The sequence below is a fragment of the Mesoplodon bidens genome (assembly GCF_964165515.1).
Source record: "Mesoplodon bidens genome assembly, chromosome: 1".
In the NCBI taxonomy this organism is placed as follows: domain Eukaryota; kingdom Metazoa; phylum Chordata; class Mammalia; order Artiodactyla; family Ziphiidae; genus Mesoplodon; species Mesoplodon bidens.
The window spans coordinates 74,893,085-74,917,462 of NC_138176.1; the positions used below are offsets into that span (position 1 = coordinate 74,893,085).

General features: G+C 37.7%; 1 protein-coding gene across 5 annotated transcripts in view; it reads right to left on the reverse strand.

Annotated features, from left to right (window-relative positions):
- The window catches only part of PAPSS1 (3'-phosphoadenosine 5'-phosphosulfate synthase 1), a 108,870-nt gene that overhangs the window by 50,571 nt on the left and 33,921 nt on the right, over nt 1-24,378 (reverse strand). For all 5 annotated transcript variants that reach the window (XM_081226611.1, XM_081226607.1, XM_081226609.1 and 2 more), the window contains 2 exons: nt 3,909-4,022; nt 1,361-1,472 (listed from right to left, as the gene is read on the reverse strand). In XM_081226611.1, coding sequence (XP_081082737.1) covers nt 1,361-1,472; nt 3,909-4,022 — 226 coding nt within the window. The remainder of the gene's footprint in view (nt 1-1,360; nt 1,473-3,908; nt 4,023-24,378) is intronic.

The window sequence follows — 24,378 nt, forward strand, 5'->3', positions numbered from 1 at the left end:
ATGAGTAGGAATTACATTTTCTAGTATCTATTTTACTCCCCAGTCAAAAGAAGTTATAACACAGAAGAACGTGGTGGCAACTTTGCAGGGTTCTATGACTTTTTTTAAAAATTGAAGTATTATAGTTGACGTACAATATTATGTTAGTTTCAGATGTACAGCATAGTGATTCAACATTTAAACATATTAAGAAATGATCACCATGATAAGTCTAGTAACCATCTGTCACCATACAAAATTATTACCATATTATTCCTTATGCCATATATTACATACTTGTGACTTATTTATTTTATAACTGGAAGTTTATACACCTCTTAATCCCCTTCACCTATTTAGCCTACCCCCACCCCCTTCTGGCAACCACCAGTTTGTTCCCTGTATCTACAAGTCTGTTTTTGTTTTGTTTGTTCTTTTGTTTTGTTTTTTAAATTCCACATATAAGTGAAATCATATGGTATCTATCTTTCTCTGTTTGACTTATTTCACTTAGCATAATACCCTTCAGGTCCATCCATGTTGCAGCAAATGGCAAAAGTTCATTGTTCTTTATGGCTGCATAGTATTCCATTGTATACACACACACACACACACACACACATACACACACTACATCTTCTTTATCCATTCACCTATTGATGGGCACTTAGGTTGCTTCCAAATCTTGGCAATTGTAAATAATGCTGCAATGAACATATGGGAACATATATCTTTTCTAGTTAGTGTTTTTGTTTTCTTCACGTAAGTACCCAGAAGTGGAATTGCTGGATCATACGGCATAGTTCTTTAACATTTAGCAATATTTTCTTTATTGTAGTAAATTAATCTTACCAACAGTATACAAAGTTTAAGGTAGCTGGAATGTAATTACAATACCCTAATATTTCTTTGGCAATTTTTTTTTTTTAGTGTTTTAAAAGAGTAGGAAGAACCATCCTTTTAACCACCTATTTCAGGACTCCTTAACTTGGGACTCCCTGATTCCTTGTTAGAACACCTGGCTTAAGCAAGCATGGGCTTCAGCACAGCACAATTAGTAAGTATGTACACTTCCTGGGGAGAGGCTTTTTACCGTGATCAGGTGGATATGGCATAGGGAAACTATATTTGTTTTTTAAATCCATTTTCAGCCCTAATCCCCAGGTTGTCCTTCTCCCCCTGCAATAAGTCACAATCAAGAAAACTAAAAATGGAAAGATCTCATGATACATTTAAAATATTCAGTACTGATATAATTTAGTCTTTAAGTGCTATCTCCATTAAGATATTACCAGTACTCTCTATAAATAGTGACGAATCCCTGCAACTGTGTGCTTTCTTTTCCATACTCAATGTACTTGAATATTTTAAAATGTCTTACCATCCAGAAGACAATCGAAATGAAGACACTGCAAGTACTCCCTCTCTCTCATAAAGCCATTCAGCGGGGTTGCCCAACCTTCTGCCAAAACCTGCACCCACTGCATATCCACCTAGTAAATGAGACAGTAAAGAAAAATGCTCTATTTCATGTACTTATGAACAAAAGTATTAATGGCTTTTTGGAGTTTAATTTTGAAAGCAATGGAAACGAACTTCTCAAGAATGTTTGTAGATTTTACAAATCTAATCAACAATAAGGGCACTAGGAAAGTATGTATTTTTCTTAATAAATTTGAATAACATTAGGCTTCCCAACATTTCTAGTAAGAATAGCATCTCCTAAACCAGTGGTCCTCAAACTTTAATATGTATTAAGAAACCTCTGGAAGGCTTGTTAAATGAAGACTGCTCCACCCCCCAGTTTCTGATTTAGCTGGTTTGCTGTGGCATAAGGATTTGTATTTTTAACAGGTGCCCAGAAAATGCTAACAATGATGGTCTGGAAACTACACTCTGACAACCACTGTCCTGAACTAAAACAAACTTTAGATAAAAATATTTACCAAAAAAAATCCCTCACCAATGACAGAGTACCCTTCATTTTACAAACACTATATTATTTCTTGAACTTTAAGATTTCTAGTGGATCCCATCAGAATATTAAAGAATTGATGAATTAACGCAAGCTGGATATGCTCATTTTTTAACTGTGTGTGTGTGTGTGTGTGCGTGTGTGTATATAAATATATATATATATATATATATATGGGTATACCTGGATATGAGAATCATATGAGAAAAGATAAAGCACCTGGCCAAGAGTTGTGCATTATGATGTGACTTACCATGTATTCCCAAAGTATTAGGTTGGCATGTTCCACTGAAAAATCAAATAATGGTAAAGCATTCCCTCCCTTCAATTCACAGGAAAAAATTATATTCGTGCACCAAATTGTTTCACTTTCAAGTTCTCCTCTTACTAATTTTTCCTAAACCTTTGACAATGGCCACTATTCTTCTCTATTGGAATCTAATTCTAGATGGTATCTATTATGGACTGAAAGTTTATGTCCCCCAGAAAATATGTTGAAGCCCTAACCCCCAATGTGAATGTATTTGAAGACAGGGCCCTGAAGGGGTGATAAAGAATAAATGAGGTCATAAGGGTGGGTCCCAACCCAATAGGTCTGGTGCCCTCATAAGAGAAAGAGACACCAGAACTCCCACACACACCCTGTGAGGATAAGGTAAGAAGGCGTCTGACAGCAAGTCAGTAAGGGAGCCTCACCAGGAAACAAACCAGCCAGCACCTGCATCTTGGACTTTCTAACTTACTGAACTATGGGAAAATAAATTTCTGTTGTTTAAGCCATCCAGGGTATGGTATTTGTTATGGCAGCCTAGCATACATTATATGATGTAACCTAATTTTTTTAATTAATTACTTTGCATACTGCTGTGCAAAGAACAAACTACCATATTGAAAAAAAGATCACATTTAGAAAAAGCAGCTGTTTTTCTGGGTTATAGAGTCTAACTGACCTGGATTCATATGCAATCATTCTCAGTTTCGTTCTCTCTCTCTCTCTCCCCTTCCCTCCTCCCTGTCCTGTCCGTGTGTATGTGTGTGTGTGTGTGTGTGTGTTCGTTCATTTGATGCACAGTCTGTCAGTGACAAAATCTGTTGTTCCTTTGCAAAGTCAGCTTTGAGTGGCTCTGCTCTCCAACTCTCCCTCTCTCTGCTCCCCTGCTGCATGTCTTAGCTTCTGGTCAGAAACCCAATCACACAAATCACCTAGATAATGTACTCCTATCAGGAATTTGAGTAAGTCTTTGAAGAGTCTTCCTCCAACCTCAGAAGGGTTGGGGGTTTATTTTTCTTTCTCCTTACTTGCACATTTGGCACCTCCCTGGGTGTCCAGGATTTTAACTATATTAAAAGAAAGGCTGAGAAATTCTAGTCCTGGTCCATGTTCTTATGCCTAAATCTCTCCATTTTTAAAGTATATCTGAATGACACAATTTAAAATTCTCTAAGATTTGAAAGTGATAAATTATAGCTGCCACTGTCATATCTAGTTTAACTAAGCAGTTTTTTATTGGGAAAAACACCTAATGCTACTATTAGAGCTAAGATACACAACAGAATTATTCTTCACAATATAAGAAAGGGAAAGTCAGGGTTTTGACAAGGGATTAGGAAACATGTTTAAAGGAAAAAAATGTTCATTTAAATTATTTAATTATTAAAGGTTTTTAATCTTTTAGAACCCATTCCTTCTGATAAGCCTAAAGATCTTACATAATCTTTGTTCTTTGATATTTCATAATAAATAAATATTATGACTAAAATGAAATCAAAGCCATGGTAATTTGGAAATATGGTTTTACAAATTAAACATATTTCCCATCCCTGGGAATTGTGATATACACAACTACCACTATCACCCACACCCTCAAACACAAAAATAAAATCACAAATTCTATAGACTAACAACTATACATAAGGTTAAATCACTCAGTAGGAAAAGGAACAAAGCACTCACTTTATTAATTTTCAATGCTGGTAATGTTTCTGCATCTGTTTTTGCCAAATGAAGTTTATTTTCTGGCACATACAGTTCTTTCACTTCATAAGAGGCATCCACAGGTACAATATCCTATACATACACAAAAGTACAGTTAAATGTTTGATTCAACAATTTAGCTTTCTCCAAAGGGCATCTTAATGAAGAAAATTAACATTTCAAAATGAGACTTAAAAAAAAAAGTGTAAGAGAGGGATTTAATGCTGTACCTCCCAATCAATTTTCCTAGTGACAGCTGGTCTACTTGCAAGCAGGTAACATCCCACATGCAAGACTTCATTAATTGTAATCTCCCACTATCTAGCGAGACAGAAATTCCTGGAATGTGCCATATAAGTCAAGATCATGCAACTGCAAAGAAGAGGTGACCTCAAGTAAGGGGTAATGATAAAAATAATTTGGAAACAAAGAAATAAACAAAAAAAGCACTCTAAACATAATCATTATTTTCTGTAACATATTATAAAACCATTTCATTCCAGCTTCCACATGCATCTTTGTCACCACTGTCACGAAAGCCACCTTCTTAGTCATGTAACACACTATTCCAGAGCACGTCAGCTCTACTCCCACCACTGCAGTTTGAGAAACAGCACTCTCTGATGTCTTAACGAAAGTAGTCCGGAAATTTTAACCAAACTTCCTAGTATTCATTTATATCACACTGCACAGCATGCAGGATCTTAGTTCCCTGACCAGGAATCAAAGCGGCGCCCCCTGCAGTGGAAGAGCAGAGTATTTTTTTTTTTTAACATCTTTATTGGAGTATAATTGCTTTACAATGGTGTGTTAGTTTCTGCTTTATAACAAAGTGAATCAGCTATACATATGAAGGGGCAGAGTCTTAACCACTGGACCACCAGGGAAATCCTACTAAATGTGTTTAATTACTTTAAAATTTTCCAGTCAAATCAATCAAGTAATCTCTATAAGCATACAAAACTGGCACTGATTAAGGGTTTTCCATATGTATCCAAGCAATAATTTCTTACGCAAAATAAATTAACTCTCAAGAGAATGAGAAGACAAGCCACAGACTGAGACAAAATATCTGGAAAAGGCATATCTGAAAAAGGACTGTTACCCAAAATATACAAAGAACTCTTAAAACTCAACAGTAAGAAAAGAACCCTATTAGAAAATGGGCCAGAGACCTGAACAGACAACTCACAAAAAGGATATACAGGTGACAAATAAGTATATGAAACGATACTCTACATCATATATCATCAAGGAAATGCAATTTAAAATAACGAGATACCACTATTAGAATATACTTATTAGAATGACCAAAATCCAAAACACTGACCACATCAAATGCTGACAAGGATGCGGAGCAACAGGAACTCTCATTCACTGGTGGTGTGAATGCAAAATGGTACAGCTGCTTTAGAAGACAATCTGGTGATTTCTTACAAAGCTAAACATACTCTCACCAAATAATCCAGCCATCATGCTCCTTGGTATTTACCCAAATGAGGTGAAAACTTACATCCACCTGCACACAGATGTTTATAGCAGCCTTACTCATAATTGCCAAAACTTGAAAACAACCAAGAAGTCCTTTAGTAGATGAATGGATAAACTGTGGTACATCCAGACAATGGAATATTAATTATTCAGCACTAAGAAGAAATGAGCTATCAAGCCATGAAAAGACATGGAGAAAACTTAAATGCAGACTAAGTAAAAGAAGCCCATCTGAAAAGGCTACATATTGTATGATTTCAACTATGTGACATTCTGAAAAGGCAAAACTATGGAGACAGTAAAAACATTGGTGGTTGCCCAGGGTTACAGGGGAGGGGAGAAGGGATGAATAGGAAGAACACAGGGGATTTTCTAGGGCAGTGCAACTATCCTCTATGATACTACAATGGTGTATAAATGTCATTACACATTTGTCAAAACCCATAGAAGGTTCAACGCTAATGTAAACTATGAACTATGGATGATAACAATGTGTCAATGTAGGTTCATCCATTATAACAAAGGTACCACTCTGGTGAGGGATACTGGTAGCAGGATAAGCTATGTGTAGCAGGGAGTGGAGCCATGGGAGTTCATTCTCTATACTTTCCACTCAAGTTTTGCAGTGAACCTGAAACTGCTCTAAAAAATAAAACCCATTTTAAAAAATGCATAACAACAGAAAAAGTAATTCAAAATGAATATTAATGGTAGAACCAGGTGTTTAAGGACAATACCTACTACTTTCAGAAAGAAAAAGTTTGGGAAGAAACTTCAACTTACATTTGGACTTTGATTAATATCTTCAGTAGTGGAAAAAAGCAGAGTCAGATATGTGTCTCAAAGCTAGACGATCTCATGAAAGCCTGAGTGCTACCACTCAAGCAGTCCGTATGGGTTCTGAGAATCTAGAAAGAATTATTCTACTACATTTTTCTGATGTTCTGTTCCCTCAAAGATAGAGCAGCACTGGCTAAATCATGTACCAGAATCAAGCTCCTCCTACCAGTAAATTCAAGGCCTCTGATCTTTCTCATGAAAAACCCAAGAATGAATAAGAAGAGTAAAGATGAAGGAAAAAAGAAAGAAATAATAAAATTAAAAGACATAAATAATGAAGCACTGCTTACTACCATACCACGTTCAGCTAGGTCTCTGGAGGCCCTTTGTCCTTTGAGCATCCCACTACTCACGGGAAAGTACAAAGTGTGTGTTAAGCACAAACTCTGCACAGCACAGGGCACTTCATAAACCTTCCAGACCGCCTTCTGCAATTAAGCCTGCAGTAGGTACCCACAGCAGAAGGCTATTTATTGTATTTACTAATGGTAAACACTACATGAGTGCATCAAAGAATAATGATGAAGGAAAAGAGACAGCTTCCACTGGCTGCCTCAATTTTCTCTTTGTAGATGTAAATACTGTACAACCTTGTAAAGACTCTTTTTTAAATCTACAAAGAGAAATAGCTTAAGGTAGTCCATTCTGTACCTCCTAACTCCAGGAATTATTTTTAATACATTTATTTTAAATTATAAAACAGCAATAAAGAGAATGTGGAAAGGAGAAAAACCCATCACCCTATACATGGCTATTATTATCATTTCTGTATATTCCCCTCCAAGCGTTTTTCACTCATGGGCATTACAGGGCAACTGGTAGCTTCAGCATTTTACAAAGGCTATTACTCCATCAACCAGAAAACAAAAATTCAGAATCAACTTTTCCCAGAACAGTATGATGTGCATTAAGTGAACTGCACACACTCCCTATATGTTCAGTTAGCTTCTTGGACATGTAAAGCTCTGAAACGTACCTTGAGGAACACACATTTTTGTAAAATAAAGAATTTAAGTCTTCCACACTAGGAACAAATGCTAAATTAAATTACACAAAAAGTCAGGCATTCATTAGGGCTTTTGTGAGAAAGAGTATGGTAAAGTTTCACAAGTGTAAAATTTCACACTTGAAATTAAATATCTGCATTAATCACAAAACATTAGAGACACAACATTTTCAAAACCAAAAAGAGCTACAAGAAAGCAACACAGGTCTATAGGTCAGTTATTTCTGATTTTTGTACCTAAGACCTGAGTTCAGATTCTAACAGTGCAACCTTGAGCAGGTTATCTAACATTTCTCACCTTCTCTCTGTCTCAGCTGTTTAACAACACTGCCACCAAAAAGTTTGTGTGTGTGTGTGTGTGTGTGTGTGTAGTTACAGGGCTGCTGTGACAAATGACTTAAAGTATGTAAACTGCGGGGCTCACATTTACTGGATGCTAACAACAATACCAGCAATGTTCTAAGGGTTTCACGTGAATTAATTCATTTAATTTTCATGCAATCCTACCTATGAAAGTAGAAGAAACTATTGCTATCCTCCTTTTACAGATGAGGAAATTAAGGCTCAGGAGAGGTTAATAACTTGCCCCAAATCCCTGTTGTACCGTGTTCCAATGTGCTTACCACACAAATAAATACTCAATAAATAGTTATAGTGTGCTTGCTACATGCCAGGAACTGTTCTAAGCACTCTACATTTATTAATAGAATCCTCAGTACAATTCTGAGACAGGTACTATTTTTATTTCCCATTTCACAGATGAGAGAATTGAAGCCAGAGAAATCAGGTTATTTTTTCCAAGGTCGTACAGTTAATTGATAAGTGTTGGAACTGGGATTCCAACTCAGGTCCCAACACTATGCTCCTCCAAATAAAAAAACAAATTTTTAAAAATAAAAATTAAAAGAAAAACCTTTACTGTTTTTCCCATAAAACTAAGTTATAAAACATTTTGCCACATAAATTGTTCTTAGTTTACTTTCATGATTTTATTAAACATTTACAATTCCCAGTGTTTCTGGTCAGTGTGTGATCTTTCTGTGTTAATAAAGTCCTAGACAAAAAGTAAAGATATTCAACATTTCAGTTACATCTAAACATTTCTATTAATAACAAGTGAACGATTTTCAACCAACTTTCTCAAACTCCATCACTGTGAATAAATTGAAAACCTCCACTTCCACCACTTGAGACCCCTTAGAACTCTGAAAACCAGAATCACAGTCTGGGAATAAATGACACAGGAACTCCAGGGAAGAGAAGAATTTCACAGATACAAACAACTCTACATAAAGCTTTCTTTGCCATCTCTGAAGCCTATATTATTTTGTAAGGATGAGATGCCTTTTTTGTGATGGTGTTGACTACTCTCCCCCACACCCTATATACCACTAATAGCTGTCAACAACCTTGGAGGGTCAGAGGAGCGCATCCAACAGACTAAATCTTTTCATCTCTGTTGGACACAACAGGGCATTTTTAGCTGGTTTCCTAAGCCATCATCACTAAAGTCAGCTCACAAATACTAATGAATAGCAGCAGTGCACACTGCCCACTGTAATGCTCCCAGCACAAGGCTGGGTGTGTCTCCGCCTTGCCTCCACCCTGGAATCTCCCCTTCTGTAGAACGCCACGACACTGGAGTGTACACTCAGATATGTGAATCTGCTCCCTCTGAAGAGACTCTGTTCAAAGTAAGAACTGAGAACCAACAAATGTTTCCTTCTATACATCATGTCTATTTCCTTCCAACCACACCCTAAGTTAAAAAACAAATGTACAGTTTGTGAGCAAATCCAGGAGAACTAGTTTGAACATGAAAGAGTGGTATCTATATTATAAAACCAACCAAATTATTTTTTTAATGTTCTGTACACTAATAATGCCTTCGCTTTAGTAATGCATGTTAGTAATGTGCTGCTTTGTATGCATGAACATAGAGGCTATAATCACTTTTTTTTTTTTAATTTTTATTGGCCATGCCACATGGCTTGCAGGATCTTTGTTCCCCAACCAGGGTTCAAACCCGTGCCCCCCTGCAGTGGAAGTGTGGAGTCCAAACAACTGGACCGCCAGGGAATTCCCCTATAATCACTTTCTTTTCAAAAAGGAGGGAAGTCGTTTGAGAAAATAATTTTAAATAACATAAAATTTTATTGTTTAATGTTTATTATTAAAATTATTTAAGTATAAAATTGTTTTCATTACAAGCATGTCACAAAATTCTTCCCTTTTCAAAATTCACACCCTGCAATTATTTTAAACTGAATTTTAACCTCACAACTTAGATATAAAATTCTTCTGATATCTAACCAATGGCAAAATAAAGGTTCAAGAGGTTGCTACCGTTTTTCTCTTCTAAAAAGGTACATAAAGTGAGCACTTTTGGAATTAACACAAACATAGCAGGAGCCAACAGGAACATGGAACACATACTCAGAGGAAGCAAGTTCTCTGTGGACTGGACATGTAGAGAGAAGAGAACTATCAGGAAGACAAAAAGTTTTTAAAATGCAGACACAGCCAGTTCCTAGCACATTCTACTGACAAATAGTTTTCATTTCCAAAACCACTACTGAACATCTAAAAGAGTCAAAACCACCTCAAAGTGAGACAAGAGATCTGGACATCAGAACATGAAGTCCCTGCCACATGAGCTACCCATTTTAGTTGGGATTCACTTGGATTCCCAGAGACACCGTCAGCTGTTAGAAAATAATGTGTTCTTCTGAAACCTGTACAAATAAAACCTTTTATTTAAGGAAATTTCCTTTAAAACAAAAATAGATCACAAGCCAGGTCAGGAACAAGTGTTCATGTACCTAACCCCTTACTTCCAGTTTTAAGAGCTCCATAGTCACCAAGTATTTAAGGGTAGAGAGGAAACAGGGGTGCTCCTAGGAATTCTCCTGAGTAGGGGGTCAGTAAACAAATTCACATGCTACCATTAATGAGGAAGGTCTAGAAATATTTTAAAATTTAATTTTAAAATGTAACATGGATACTCAAAACTTTTTCTTCTTTTTTTTTTGCTTGACTGACTAAATACAATCTAAGACCTAATGTATGTTGTATCCATATCTTTGTTCAAAGAGAAAATTGTTTGTTTTTTCCTGGAAACTGGCCAGCAGAACAAACAACATTCACTACGTGAAAATAGTAGTTCTTGCCTTCTCTTTTTAATCTTCCTGAAGAACTGTGAACAAGTTAATAAACACAGTGACTTCACACTTTAAATTTTTCCTTTAAGTATTTTCTGAACTTTTTCTTGAGCCAAATCTCAACAGATTCGAACACTAGAACTTAATGATATTTTTATGAAACTATTAAATTTCTATTATCTAAGCTACATGCATCCAAAGCATGAACACTAACGACATACTGGCATCACTTTAAAACTGAGCTGCAAAGTCTGGTTTTACATGCAGTATAAAACCCATTTAGAGCACTAAACCACCATTTCATAAGAAGACAAACCTTTAAATAATTTATAGCACTACTAAATCTAGAGCTCCTAGTAGATTTAAAAACAGTATTTAAAATATCACTTTAGATTAAAACCATCAGCAAGAAGCCTACTTCTTTATGTCATAACCCGCCAAGTTAAAATGCAATACCAGCAGGCCATCTAGTGACCATTCAGGGTTAGGAAAAAACTTAAATAAAAAACCCTCAGTATTTTCCAGTGTCTTCTATCTTCTTGGATAAAAATGTGCCAACTGAAGCATACTGAGAAAATAAAGATGCCCTGACAAAAATACTGAGAAATTAAGTATTTATTTAAATGACCACACTGCCTATACGAATTATACTACATAAGCCAGATCAAAAGAGAAATAAGACAATCCAGAGATGACAGAACCAAAATACCCATCATCCTAATACCCACTGTAGACCACACTAAAAATATTTTTTCCTGGACAGGAAAATCAATTCCATATCTTAATAATGATAAAATTTCATATTCTAAGGCAAATCAAGGAAAATTTAAACATGAAAAATTTTCACTGCCCTTTGACCTCTCTCCCCTCTACTGTGCATTGTGTATCTGCATTATGCATTGGCCTAACCTTCCCCAGTGGCAGAAATTCATGTTCAATCATAAAGAGCAATGTTCTCCTAGCACCAACAAGACAACTCCTTAAAAGATAACATTCCTTCTTGGGGACTTCCCTGGTTGGCGCAGTGGTTAAGAATCCACCTGCCAATGCAGGGGACACGGGTTCGAGCCCCGGTCTGGGAAGATCCCACATGCCACAGAGCAACTAAGCCCATGTGCCACAACTACTGAGCCTGCGCTCTAGAGCCCACAAGCCACAACTACTGAAGCCCGTGCACCTATAGCCTGTGCTCCGCAACAAGAGAAGCCACCACAATGAGAAGCCTACGCACCGCAACAAAGACTAGCCCCCTCTCGACGCAACTAGAGAGAGCCCACGCACAGCAACGAAGGCCCAACGCAGCCAAAAATAAATATATTAATTAATTAATTTTAAAAAAAAGATAACATTCCTTCATGATCTTGTAAGGGGCCACAATGACCCCCACTTTGTACTCACAGATCTGGACTGTGCAAACTATCTAGGTCATTTAATGTACAGCCCTCTGTCTCAAAAACCTATATAACTGTGCTTTGACCTTTAAGGGCAGAACAGTACTCAGAGCTTGCTGAGGGCCTGTTCCTGGGTTAATAAAATCCTCTATTTGACTCGAATAAAGTTTTCCATTTCTTTCTTAGATGGATTAATTTTTTGTCGACAGTAAAGAATGTTAAAGAAACAATACCTGGTAGAATTCATTTCAGAAGAGTCTCTCCAAAGTAATACAGAACATCAGATAGAAAAAATTCCACTTATCACCAGAGGAGGCAGCACTTGTCAAACACCTGAACCATTCTGGGACAAACAACTTCACCTCCCTGAATCTGTTTCCTCATCAGTAAAATGAGGAAAATTATAACTACTTCTCAAAGTTTTAACAAAAATTAAATGCAATAATGCTGGGCTTCCCTGGTGGTGCAGTGGTTGAGAGTCCGCCTGCCGATGCAGGGGACACGGGTTCGTGCCCCGGTCCGGGAGGATCCCACATGCCGCGGAGCGGCTGGGCCTGTGGGCCGTGGCCGCTGGGCCTGCGCGTCCGGAGCCTGTGCTCTGCAACGGGAGAGGCCACAACAGTGAGAGGCCTGCGTATAGCAAAAAAAAAAAAAAAAAAAAGCAATAATGCTACTGAAGGGACTACCAAAGGCTTTGCACATGCTAAGAGTTCTGCTCTTCCATCTCTACCTGTGCCATTCCCTGCCAGCACTCACAATTATATTCTTAGACATAATGCTAGTCAACGCAGAACCTCTAATCTTCACATCCCCACTCAAAGCACACACTAGAAAGCTATGGAGATTTGGTTACTATTCCCTGAAAACACCACTGCACTCGACATCTTCATCCCCTCCACCCACAATCTATATTTGTGATATTAGCTCTACCATGTGAGCTCACACAACCCACCCTTGGAAAACCTAACAAATATCTTTGTGGAACTTCCCTGGTGGTGCAGTGGTTAGGACTCCAAGTTCCCAATGCAGGGGGCCCGGGTTCAATCCTTGCTCAGGGAACTAGATGCCCCATGCATGCCACAACCAAGAGTTTGCATGCTGCAACTAAGGAGCCTACGAGCCATAACTAAAGGAGCCTGCCTGCCACAACTAAGACCCGGCACAACCAAAAAAATAAACAAATAAATAAATAAAATATTTTTTAAAATGTCTTTGTGATGACAATGAAGTTGAATTGCACTGGCTACCCCTGGACCACCAGAGAGAAGGAGCTTGTTAGGAAAAGCACATTACACTAAGTCACCTTGCGATAAGGGTGCAGCAGGCAAAGAAACTCCTTGTATCACCAACTAACCATAAACTCTGAGCTGAACATCAAGTGTGCAACTGGTTTCCCCATGTATCCTAATGTTCATCTGAGATTCAACTTTGTGAGAAAATCAAAGGAGAATAAACGCCAGAACAGAAGTAGTTGGGTATGTGTGCATATTTCTTCCTTCAATTGTACTTTTAAATTCTATATCATGTTATAAAAGAAAAAAAAGAATTTATATAGTCATTCTAGTTTATAAATAATGGTAGTAAGGACCAAAACTTTAGGTCCATGAGGCAGGAATCTGTACTAATTCATTGCCACATCCACAGTGGTTTACAACAGTGCCTAGCATGTATGGCACTAGGTATTTGTTAAATTAACTCACAGGATCAACCAGTACAAACAGAAATACTTACTTTCAATGGGAAGTGAAGTCATTTACTTAGGAAAGCATATAACTGAAATCTTTTCCCCAAAAGAGGGTGGTTCCCAAAAAAGCAATTGCATTAAGGAGGCATTTACATTTATTCTTTTGTCACCACCCAGCTTTAGAATAAAAATGAGTAATTTTCAAAAGAAAATTTCCCTGTCTTAAACTAATATAACCAGAATACCTTTCTGGCCGTAAATTTAATTATATTGTACTTGAGTTGTAATAAAACACTCTTCAAAGTAAAAGCCAGAGGCATATGAAAATGAATTCTAGGAATCCATGTACCTGGAATCCTAGACATGGAGTCCAATAAGTTCATGAACAAGTTAGTTAATATCTCTGAAATACTTCATAGGTTTACTCTGTGAATAAAATTAGACAACATACACAAAGTACTCAGTGCAAAGACCAAGTAGGAAACCACCAAAGTAATTCAAGTGAGAGGTGGTTAGAAGCTAAAGTAGGACAAAAGACCACTTCCCCTGAGATTCTAACAATCAAAGCAAATATTTTAAAAGACACAAAGTCCCACATACATGTCCCTTACAAGAAGTATTAACTAGATGTTAGTTTATCTATCCCTCTTTTTCAAAACCTTGAATGAAACTGTCCAATTATCAGATTGTCTAGCAAGAATAATATAGACTAATATCTGTATAAAAGGAAGAATAATAGGTATAATCATTAATTAGGAACAAACAAATTGGGAGCAAGGCATTAAGGCCACAGAGACTAAGGAAAGCAATGGCATCAAAAAAAGAAAAAAGTGAACACTGTGGTGAAAGGCATAAGGACAATAATTTTTTAAAAAGCAGCTTGGAACCAAACTATGGAGAAGCTTGAACACAAATTACCTTAATTCTATAAACAATGGGGAAAAAAATCAATATATATTTTAGAGTAAAAAAACAGAAAGGATTAGACTACACTTTAGAAATGTGATTCTGCCAACAATATAAAATGGAATAAAAGGCAGACAGGACTGGACGTGGGGTGACCAACTGTACAGTGGCAGTCAACACTAAATTTTTTACCGTTACGGGGGAAAAAAAGGCAAAGTCCTGTGCATAACAGACACCACATGAGCCTGCATTTTCATTTTACAGAATCATGGTTAAAAATAATTTAAGTCTAAATACAGTGAGGGATCTTGGATTGAATCCGAGAATAGGAAAGGATAATAGTGGAAAAGCTTATGAAATCCAAATAAGTTTGTGCTTTAGTACAAAGTACCAAGCTTAATTTCTCAGTTTTGAGAAATGGTCTATGATCATGTAAGTTATTAACCTAAGAGGAAGCTGGGTGAAGGATATACAAGAACGCTCTGTAATATTTTTAGATTTACAGAAGAACTGCCAAATTTTCTCAAGATAAATTTCTCTTGAAAAACAACAAATCATCTTCCCAATACAAAAAAAAAAAAAAAAGAAGAAGAAAGAAAAAAGCCTCTATGTAGGTAAAAGTGTCAAACTCAAAGGACGCAACTCTGAGTAGGGCCCCAAAGAAGCGTTTAGGAATTGAAGGAAAGAAAGAATGGAGGGAGGGTAGCCATCACACTCTAAGTTTAATAATCTCTTAAGTGTCTGAACTATCTGGAACTATCTATAGCCCATAAAATGGCTTCTGAGATTCATGAGCCCCCTAAAATTTTATGAGAATATCTATGTGTATTTTTCTGAAGTTTTATAAAACACTTAAGAATCAGTAACTAGATATAAAAAACAGACAATCCAAACTAACAGAAAATAGAACTATTGGGAATTCCCTAACGGTCCAGTGGTTGGGACTCTGCACTTTCACTGCCATGGGCCAGGGTTCGATCCCTGGTCAGGGAACTAAGATCCTGCAAGCCGCATGGCATGGCCAAAAATAGAAAAAGAAAAAAGAAAACAGAATTAAGTATAACTTTCTAACATTGATACAACAAATCTCAAGTTAAAAAAAAGATAGGTTCAATATATAAGAAATGCAAACAAAACTACAATCTAAATATAAAGGAAAAATACTGAAAACACAGTTTCAATGAAAATGGCATAGAATTAATATTTATTGATTTCATACAAATTTATAACTATAAACAACCTCAAAAGAGTAAAAGTAGAGTAAGGATAGACAATTCACTGAAAATAAAACAGATTACACAATAGACCACCACCTAACAAACAGAAAGGCCAGCTAATCTATAAAATCAAACTTTCTTGAGCCCATCACAGAGCTGAGGTCCTAAAGCAGTAACATGGGCTGCTTCCAAAGAGTGACAAGTCCCACCAAGAAAAGTCAAGACATATGAATTATCTCCCTTTAGTAAAGCCTGGGAGGAAGAGATGGCTGCAAGAAAAGCAGGAAGAAGAAAACAGCTTTAAAGTTTTGAAAATTCTTCAAGGCTGAGTGTGGACTAGTGTGACAGGTGAGTATCACTGGGAACCCAGACGTGAGGAGCTCTGCGCTCACTCACAAGCAGGCCTACAGGAGGTATGCAGAAGGAACGTGAAGAGCAGGTCTGGAGACCAGAGCCCGCTCCCTCGGTGGCGCACAAGCACAAAGCTCTGCCCACTCCCTGCAGCACTGTCTCATCCAAGACAAAAGCCTTAGGCTGATGGGGGAGGGCAGGAAACCACTCCCCACCCAACCCCTAGCCTCCCAGGGTCTGCTGTTTTGGGGGAGGGGTAGAAGCAAGTATGGCCTGCCAAAAGGAGGTGGAAGAAACTCTCTTGGCCCAGGATCCTGAACCGATACAAACCAGGGATCTGCACGTGAGGAGCAGAAAACTCACCCTCCAAGACCTCCCAGGTTCAAAGAGAGGCTGGCTACCGTGCAGGGAGGGGAAGCAACACTGAGAAAGACCCACTCCAAGATCCAGAAGCATAGGTCCTGCTTAAGACTGAATCTGGACCAGCAGAACTGAAAACCACCACTGCTCCCCCATCATGACCTTGGCACTAAGTAATAAGCAACAGTAGTTTACTGCTGTGAGAGAGGAGCAAGAGCCTGGAAGGAGACCCCTTCTGTGGTACAGGCATACAGGAAATGCTAAAAGCTGAGGATGGAGCAGAAACACTGGGGAAAACCCTCCAGCAGGCCAGATCCCACACTAAGCACAAGGAAAACAGCTCACCACTGGAGAAATGTGAAGCGGGTGTCACATGAAGAATAACTGTAGAATAAGGAAACCCTAACCCAGCTGAACTACTTATTAAACTAACTCAACTCACTACACTAACAGTGTGACAGAAGAAGCATAAATGCCCAAAGCATAAATACCACTTACCTCAATCTCTACTGTTCTTCCAGACACAACACCCAGCATTCAATAAAAAATTAGGACACATGAAAAAGAGGAAGAAAAAACACCCACTGTTAAGAAATACAGCAAGATCCAGAAACGACCCAGAGGTTAGAACCATCAGGCAGGACTTTAAAATAATTAAAATTACTATGTTAAAAGATCTAGTGCAAAAGTGGACAGCATGCCTAAAAAGATAAAGGATTTCAACTGAGAGATGTACACTATACTAAAAACAAAAAAGCCAAATGATGATAGAATTTTTTAATTATCAGAGTTTAAAAATTCTTCCTATGGGAAAATCAATATATTGGATACAGCTAAGGAATCAGTAACCTTGAAAGTAAGTGAATAGAAATTAATAAAGCTGAAAAGTTAAGACAAAAAAGTGTGAAAGAACAGAGCATCTTTAGGCTGCGGGAAAATATTATATTGTCTAACATATGTGTAACTGGAGTCCCAGAAGGAGGAGAGAGAATAGGACAAAAGAAATATTTGAAGACATAATGGTCAAGAGTTTTCAAAAACCAATAAAAGAATAAACTACCAACCCAAGAAAGTAAAAGAACTCTGAACTGAAAGAAATAGACCTAAATATACTGAAAGACTTATAAACTTCATACTAAAACTGCTGAAAACCAAAAAGATTAAGAGCAAATGTTGAATTTAGGCAGAAAAAAAAAGAAACATTATAAAGAGGGGAAAAAAGAAAAGAATCACATCAGACTTTCATCAGAAACAATGCAAACAAGAGGACCATGGAACAACATCTTTAAAGTACTAAAAGAAAAACGCCTGTCAACCCAGAACTCTATGCCCAACAAACACATGAAAAGATGTTCATCATCACTAATTATTAGAAAAATACAAATCAAAACTACAATGAGGTACCATCTCACACCAGTTGGAATGCCCTTTATTAAAAAGTCTACAAATAGGGCTTCCCTGGTGGCGCAGTGGTTGGGAGTCCGCCTGCCGATGCAGGGGACACGGGTTCGTGCCCCAGTCTGGGAGGATCCCACATGCCGCGGAGCAGCTTGGCCCATGAGCCATGGCCGTCGAGCCTGCGTGTCCGGAGCCTGTGCTCCGCAACGGGAGAGGCCACAACAGTGAGAGGCCCACATACCGCAAAAAAAAAAAAAAAAAAAAAAAAAAGTCTACAAATAATAAATGCTGGAAAGGGTGTGGAGGAAAAGGAACCCTCTTATGCTGTCTGTGGGAATGTAAACTGGTGCAACCATTATGGAAAACAGTATAGAGGTTCCTCCAAAAACTAAAAATAGAGTTGCCATACGATCCAGCAATCCCACTCCTGGGCATACACCCAGACAAAATTATGATTCAAAAAGATATATGCAGGGCTTCCCTGGTGGCGCAGTGGTTGAGAGTCTGCCTGCCGATGCAGGGGACACGGGTTCGTGGCCCGGTCCGGGAAGATCCCACATGCCGCGGAGTGGCTGGGTCCGTAAGCCATGGCTGCTGAGCCTGCGCGTCCGGAGCCTGTGCTCCGCAACGGGAGAGGCCACGACAGTGAGAGGCCCGCATACCGCAAAAAAAAAAAAAAAAAAAAGATATATGCAGCACCACTATCTGCAATAGCCAAGACATGGAAACAACCTAAATGTCCATCAACAGATGAATGGATAAACAAGATATGGTATATACATACAATGGAATATTACTCAGCCATAAAAAGGAATGAAATAATGCCATTTGCAGCAACATGGATGGGCCTAGAGATTATCATACTAAGCAAAGTTAAGTCCGAAAGAGAAAGACAAATACCACCTTACATCACTTATATGTGGAATCTAAAATACAACACAAATGAACATATCTACAAAACAAAAACAGATTTACAGATATAGAGAACAGACTTGTGATTGCCAAGGGGGAGGGGGTGTGGGGGAGGGAAGGACTGGGAGTTTGGGATTAGCAAATGCAAACTATTATATATAGGATGGATTAATAACAAGGTCCTATTGTATAGCACAGGGCACTATATTCAATATCCTGTGATAAACCATAATGGAAAAGAATATGAAAAAGAACATATATATGTATAACTGAGTCACTTTGCTGTACAGCAGAAATTAAACACAACATTGTAAATCAACTATACTTCAATAAAATTTTTTAAAATGTATACTATGCCCTCCCCAAAAAAATCTTTTAAAAATGAACAAACAGATGAGAAAGATCTGATATAAGCCTTTCCAAACTCAGTCTTCTGTGCCTCCCAGTATGCTATGTATACACTGAAACTACGGTTTCCAGGACACTTTCTAGGAGTTACATACTCTAATTTCTACCACCTAAAACGTTAAATTCCTCAAGGACAGAAACACAGCTGGTTAAGCTCTGTAGTGCCAGTGCCCTAGAATGTGACTAACTACAGTAGCAGGCTTTTAACAGATATCGGATTGATGATGGATAATGAAAGAATGAATAATGAAGAGATGAGAGGGAAGCCAGAAGCAGAGCAATAGGACTAGCTCAAGAGCTCAGAAGTTGGTTAATAGGAAACCTATCAACCAACGGAAAAATGAAGAAGAGCAGAAAGATGAAGTACAAAACCTTCTGGGATTAGGTCTCATTGACCTGCAGAGAGTACATCAATATATATAAAGAAAAACATCAGAGCAGGGCAGTTAGCAATTCATTTTATTTTTATTTATTCAGCTAAAATGCTTATGTAAGGGAAATAAATTAGGAAAGCAAGTCCCAGACTAATCATCTGGTAAATATTTTATAATATGGAAAAATACAAAGGCTAAACATTCATAGTATATTCAGATATAGGTAATTTTTATTTAAAAGTTTTATGCCTAGTATATCCAGTAAGAAATACTAGATGAAAGAGTTTTACGGTAATAGGATTTTATAAGTCAAGAGTGGATTCAGAAATCACAAGCCACAGTTAGGACAGAATGAGGAGCAATGATGCAACGCCAACTGTCTACCACCATATCAGGAGTTGCTGTGCAGCACTGAACAGCAAAGGTAGGGACCCCACCACTCGGGAGAAAGGAACTCCTGACTCCCACATGAAGGCCAGATCCTCTTCAGCTAAATGAACTGTGAGCCCCCACTGGAAAAAGGGAAGTATGGAGAAAGGAGCAGAGAAGGGAAGAAAAATAACTTCTAAAAACTGAGATTAAACTAAACTCAGAGAATCATGCACCTAGTGGGCCCAAGTTCTGGATAACATCAAACCTCTTTACGTTTCCATATGTTCAGGAACGAGACAAAGGTTGTTATGTCCTGGAACCTTCACCCCCCTAAAAGTCAACCATAAGATGTCATCAAGTTATCACAGGGGAAATCTGGACTCTCTCAATGTTTAGGAAAAGTTAAGTATATTATGTAACTTAACTTAAAAATATACTGATGCCAAGCTGTAGAGCTGAATAACCAAGGCTGAATTTCCTCTATAAGGTATTTGTGTGTTAAAATTACAGGTAAAATAAAAGATTGTTTGTCTCTCAAGCCTCCTGTGGTTAGACTGACTGGAATATTTCACATGTGGTATATATATGGTGCCCCCCACAGCACCTAACACAGTGACACACATGCACAGAAAGCCATCAGTGCTATAAAGAATTTAAAATGCACATATTCAGCAATTAATGTATTCAACAACACATTAAAAGGATCATACACCTTGATCAAGTGGGATTAATCCCAGGGGTGCAAAGGGTGGTTCGATATCCACAAATCAACCGATGTGATACGCCACATTACCAATATGAACAATAAAAATTATATGATCATATGGATAGAGGCAGAAAAAACCTCTGACAAAGTTCAACATCTATTTACGATAAAAACTCTCAATAAAGTGGGTATAGAGAGAACACACCTCAATATGATAAAGGCCATATATGATAAGCCCACAGCTAACAGCATACTCAATGGTTAAAGCATTTCCTCTAAGATCAGGAACAAGACAAAGTTGTCTACTCTCACCATTTTTATTCAACATAGTATTGGAAGTCTTAGTCACAGCAATCAGACAAGAAAAATAAATAAAAGGCAACCAAACTGGAAAGGAAGAAGTAACACTGTCACTGCAGCTAACATGATACTTTACACAAAAAATCCTCAAGACACTACCAAAAACTACTATAGCTAATCAACGAATCTGGTAAAGTTGCAGGACACAAAATTAATATATAGAAATCTGTTGCATTTCTATACACTAACAATGAACTATCAGAAAGAGAAATTAAGAAGATAATTCCATTTACGATCGCATCAAAAAGAATAAAATAGGAATAAATCTAACTAAGGAAGTAAAAGACTTCTTCTCAGAAAACTATAAGACACTGATGAAAGAAACTGAAGATGACACCAACATGCAAAGATATACCTTGGTCATGGACTAGAAGAATTAATATTGTTAAAATGACCACACTACCCAAGGCAATCTACAAATTCACTTCAATTCCTAACAAAATACTAATGGCATTTTTTACAGAACTGGAAAAAATAATTGTAAAATTTGTATGGAAACACAAAAGACCCCAAACAGCTAAAACAATCTTGAGAAAGAAGAACAAAGCTGGAGGTATCATGCTCCCTGATTTCAAACTACAGTATAAAGCTACTGTCATCAAAACAGTATGGTACTGATACAAAAACAGACACATAGATCAAAGGAACACAACAGAGAGCCCAGAAATGAACCCACACTTATATGGGCAATTAATCTATGAAAAAGGAGCCAAGAATATACAATAGGAAAAAGACAGCATCTTCAATAAATGATTTTGGGAAAAGTGGACAGCTACATGCAAAACAATCAAACTGGAGCAGAAGCAAGAAGAACTACAACCCTGCAGCCTGTGGAACAAAAACCCACATTCACGGAAAGATACACAAGATGAAAAGGCAGAGGGCTATGTACCAGATGAAGGAACAAGACAAAACCCCAGAAAAACAACTAAATGAAGTGGAGAGAGGCAACCTTCCAGAAAAAGAATTCAGAATAACGATAGTGAAGATGATCCAGGACCTCGGAAAAAGAATGGAGGCAAAGATCGAGAAGATGCAAGAAATGTTTGACAAAGACCTAGAAGAATTAAAGAACAAACAAACAGAGATAAACAATACAATAACTGAAATGAAAACTACACTAGAAGGATTCAATAGCAGAATAACTGAGGCAGAAGAACAGATAAGTGACCTGGAAGACAGAATGGTGGAATCCACTGCTGCGGAACAGACTAAAGAAAAAACAATAAAAAGAAATGAAGACAGCCTAAGAGACCTCTGGAACAACACTAAATGCAACAACATGTGCATTATAGGGGTCCCAGAAGGAGAAAAGAGAGAGAAAGGACCAGAGAAAATATTTGAAGAGATTATACTCGAAAACTTCCCTAACATGGGAAAGGAAATAGCCACCCAAGTCCAGGAAGCGCAGTGAGTCCCATACAGGATAAACCCAGGGAGAAACACACCGAGACACACAGTAATCAAATTGGCAAACATTAAAGAAAAATTATTGAAAGCAGCAGGGGAAAAATGACAAATGACATATACGAGAACTCCCATAAGGTTAACAGCTGATTTCTCAGCAGAAACTCTACAAGCCAGAAGGGAGTGGCATGATATACCTAAAGTGATGAAAGGGAAGAACCTACAACCAAGATTACTCTACCCGGCAAGGATCTCATTCAGATTCGATGGAGAAATCAAAAGCTTTACAGACAAGCTAAAGCTAAGAGAATTCAGCACCACCAAACCAGCTCTACAACAAATGCTAAAGGAACTTCTCTAAGTGGCAAACACAAGAGAAGAAAAGGACCTACAAAAACAAACCCAAAACAATTAAGAAAATGGTCACAGGAACATACATATCGATAATTACCTTAAACGTGAATGGATTAAATGATCCAACCAAAAGACACAGGCTTGCTGAATGGATACAAAAACAATACGCATCTATATGCTGTCTACAAGAGACCCACTTCAGACCTAGGGACACATACAGACTGAAAGTGAGGGGATGAAAAAAGATATTCGATGCAAATGGAAATCAAAAGAAAGCTGGAGGGCTTCCCTGGTGGCGCAGTGGTTGAGAGTCCCCCTGCTGATGCAGGGGACACGGGTTCGTGCCCCGGTCCGGGAAGATCCCACATGCCGTGGAGCAGCTGGGCCCGTGAGCTATGGTCGCTGAGCCTGTGCTCTGGGAGAGGCCACAACAGTGAGAGACCCGCGTACCGCAAAAAAAAAAAAAAAAAAGAAAGCTGGAATAGCAATACTCATATCAGATAAAATAAACTTTAAAATAAAGAATGTTACAAGAGACAAGGAAGGACACTACATAATGATCAAGGGATCAATCCAAGAAGAAGATATAACAATTATAAATATATGTGCACCCAACATAAGAGCACCTCAATACATAAGGCAACAGCTAACAGCTATAAAACAGGAAATCGACAGTAACACAATAATACTGAGGGACTTTAACACCTCACTTACACCAATGGACAGATCATCCAAAATGAAAATAAATAAGTAAACAGAAGCTTTAAATGAAACAACAGACCACATAGATTTAATTGACATTTAAAGGACATTCCATCCAAAAAAGCAGATTACACTTTCTTCTCAAGTGCGCATGGAATATTCTCCAGGATAGATCACATCTTGGGTCACAAATCAAGCCTCACTAAATTGGAATCATATCAAGCATCTTTTCAGACCACAATGCTATGAGATTAGAAATGAGTTACAGGGAAAAAAACGTAAAAAACACAAACACATGGAGGCTAAACAATACGTTACTAACTAATCAAGAGATCACTAAAGAAATCAAAGAGGGAATCAAAAAATACCTAGAGACAAATGACAGTGAAAACACAACGATCCAAAACCTATGGGATGTAGCAAAAGCAGTTCTAAGAGGGAAGTTTCTAGCTATACAAGCCTACCTCAAGAAACAAGAAAAATCTCAAGTAAACAATCTAACATTACACCTAAAGCAACTAGAGAAAGAAGAACAAACAAAACCCAAAGTTAGCAGAAGGAAAGAAATCATAAAGATCAGAGCAGAAATAAATGAAATAGAAACAAAGAAAACAATAGCAAAGATCAATAAAACTAAAAGCTGGTTCTTTGAGAAGATAAACAAAATTGATAAACCATTAGCCAGACTCATCAAGAAGGAGAGGAAGAGGACTCAAATCAATAAAATTAGAAATGAAAAAGGAGAAGTTACAACAGACACCACAGAAATACAAAGCATCTTAAGAGACTACTACAAGCAACTCTATGCCAATAAAATGGACAACATGGAAGAAAAGGACCAATTCTCAGAAAGGTATAACCTTCCAAGACTGAACCAGGAAGAAACAGAAAATATAAACAGACCAATTACAAGTAATGAAATTGAGACTGTGATTAAAAATCTTCCAACAAACAAAAGTCCAGGACCAGATGGCCTCACGGGTGAATTCTATCAAACATTTAGAGAAGAGCTAACACCCATCCTTCTCAAACTCTTCCAAAAAGTTGCA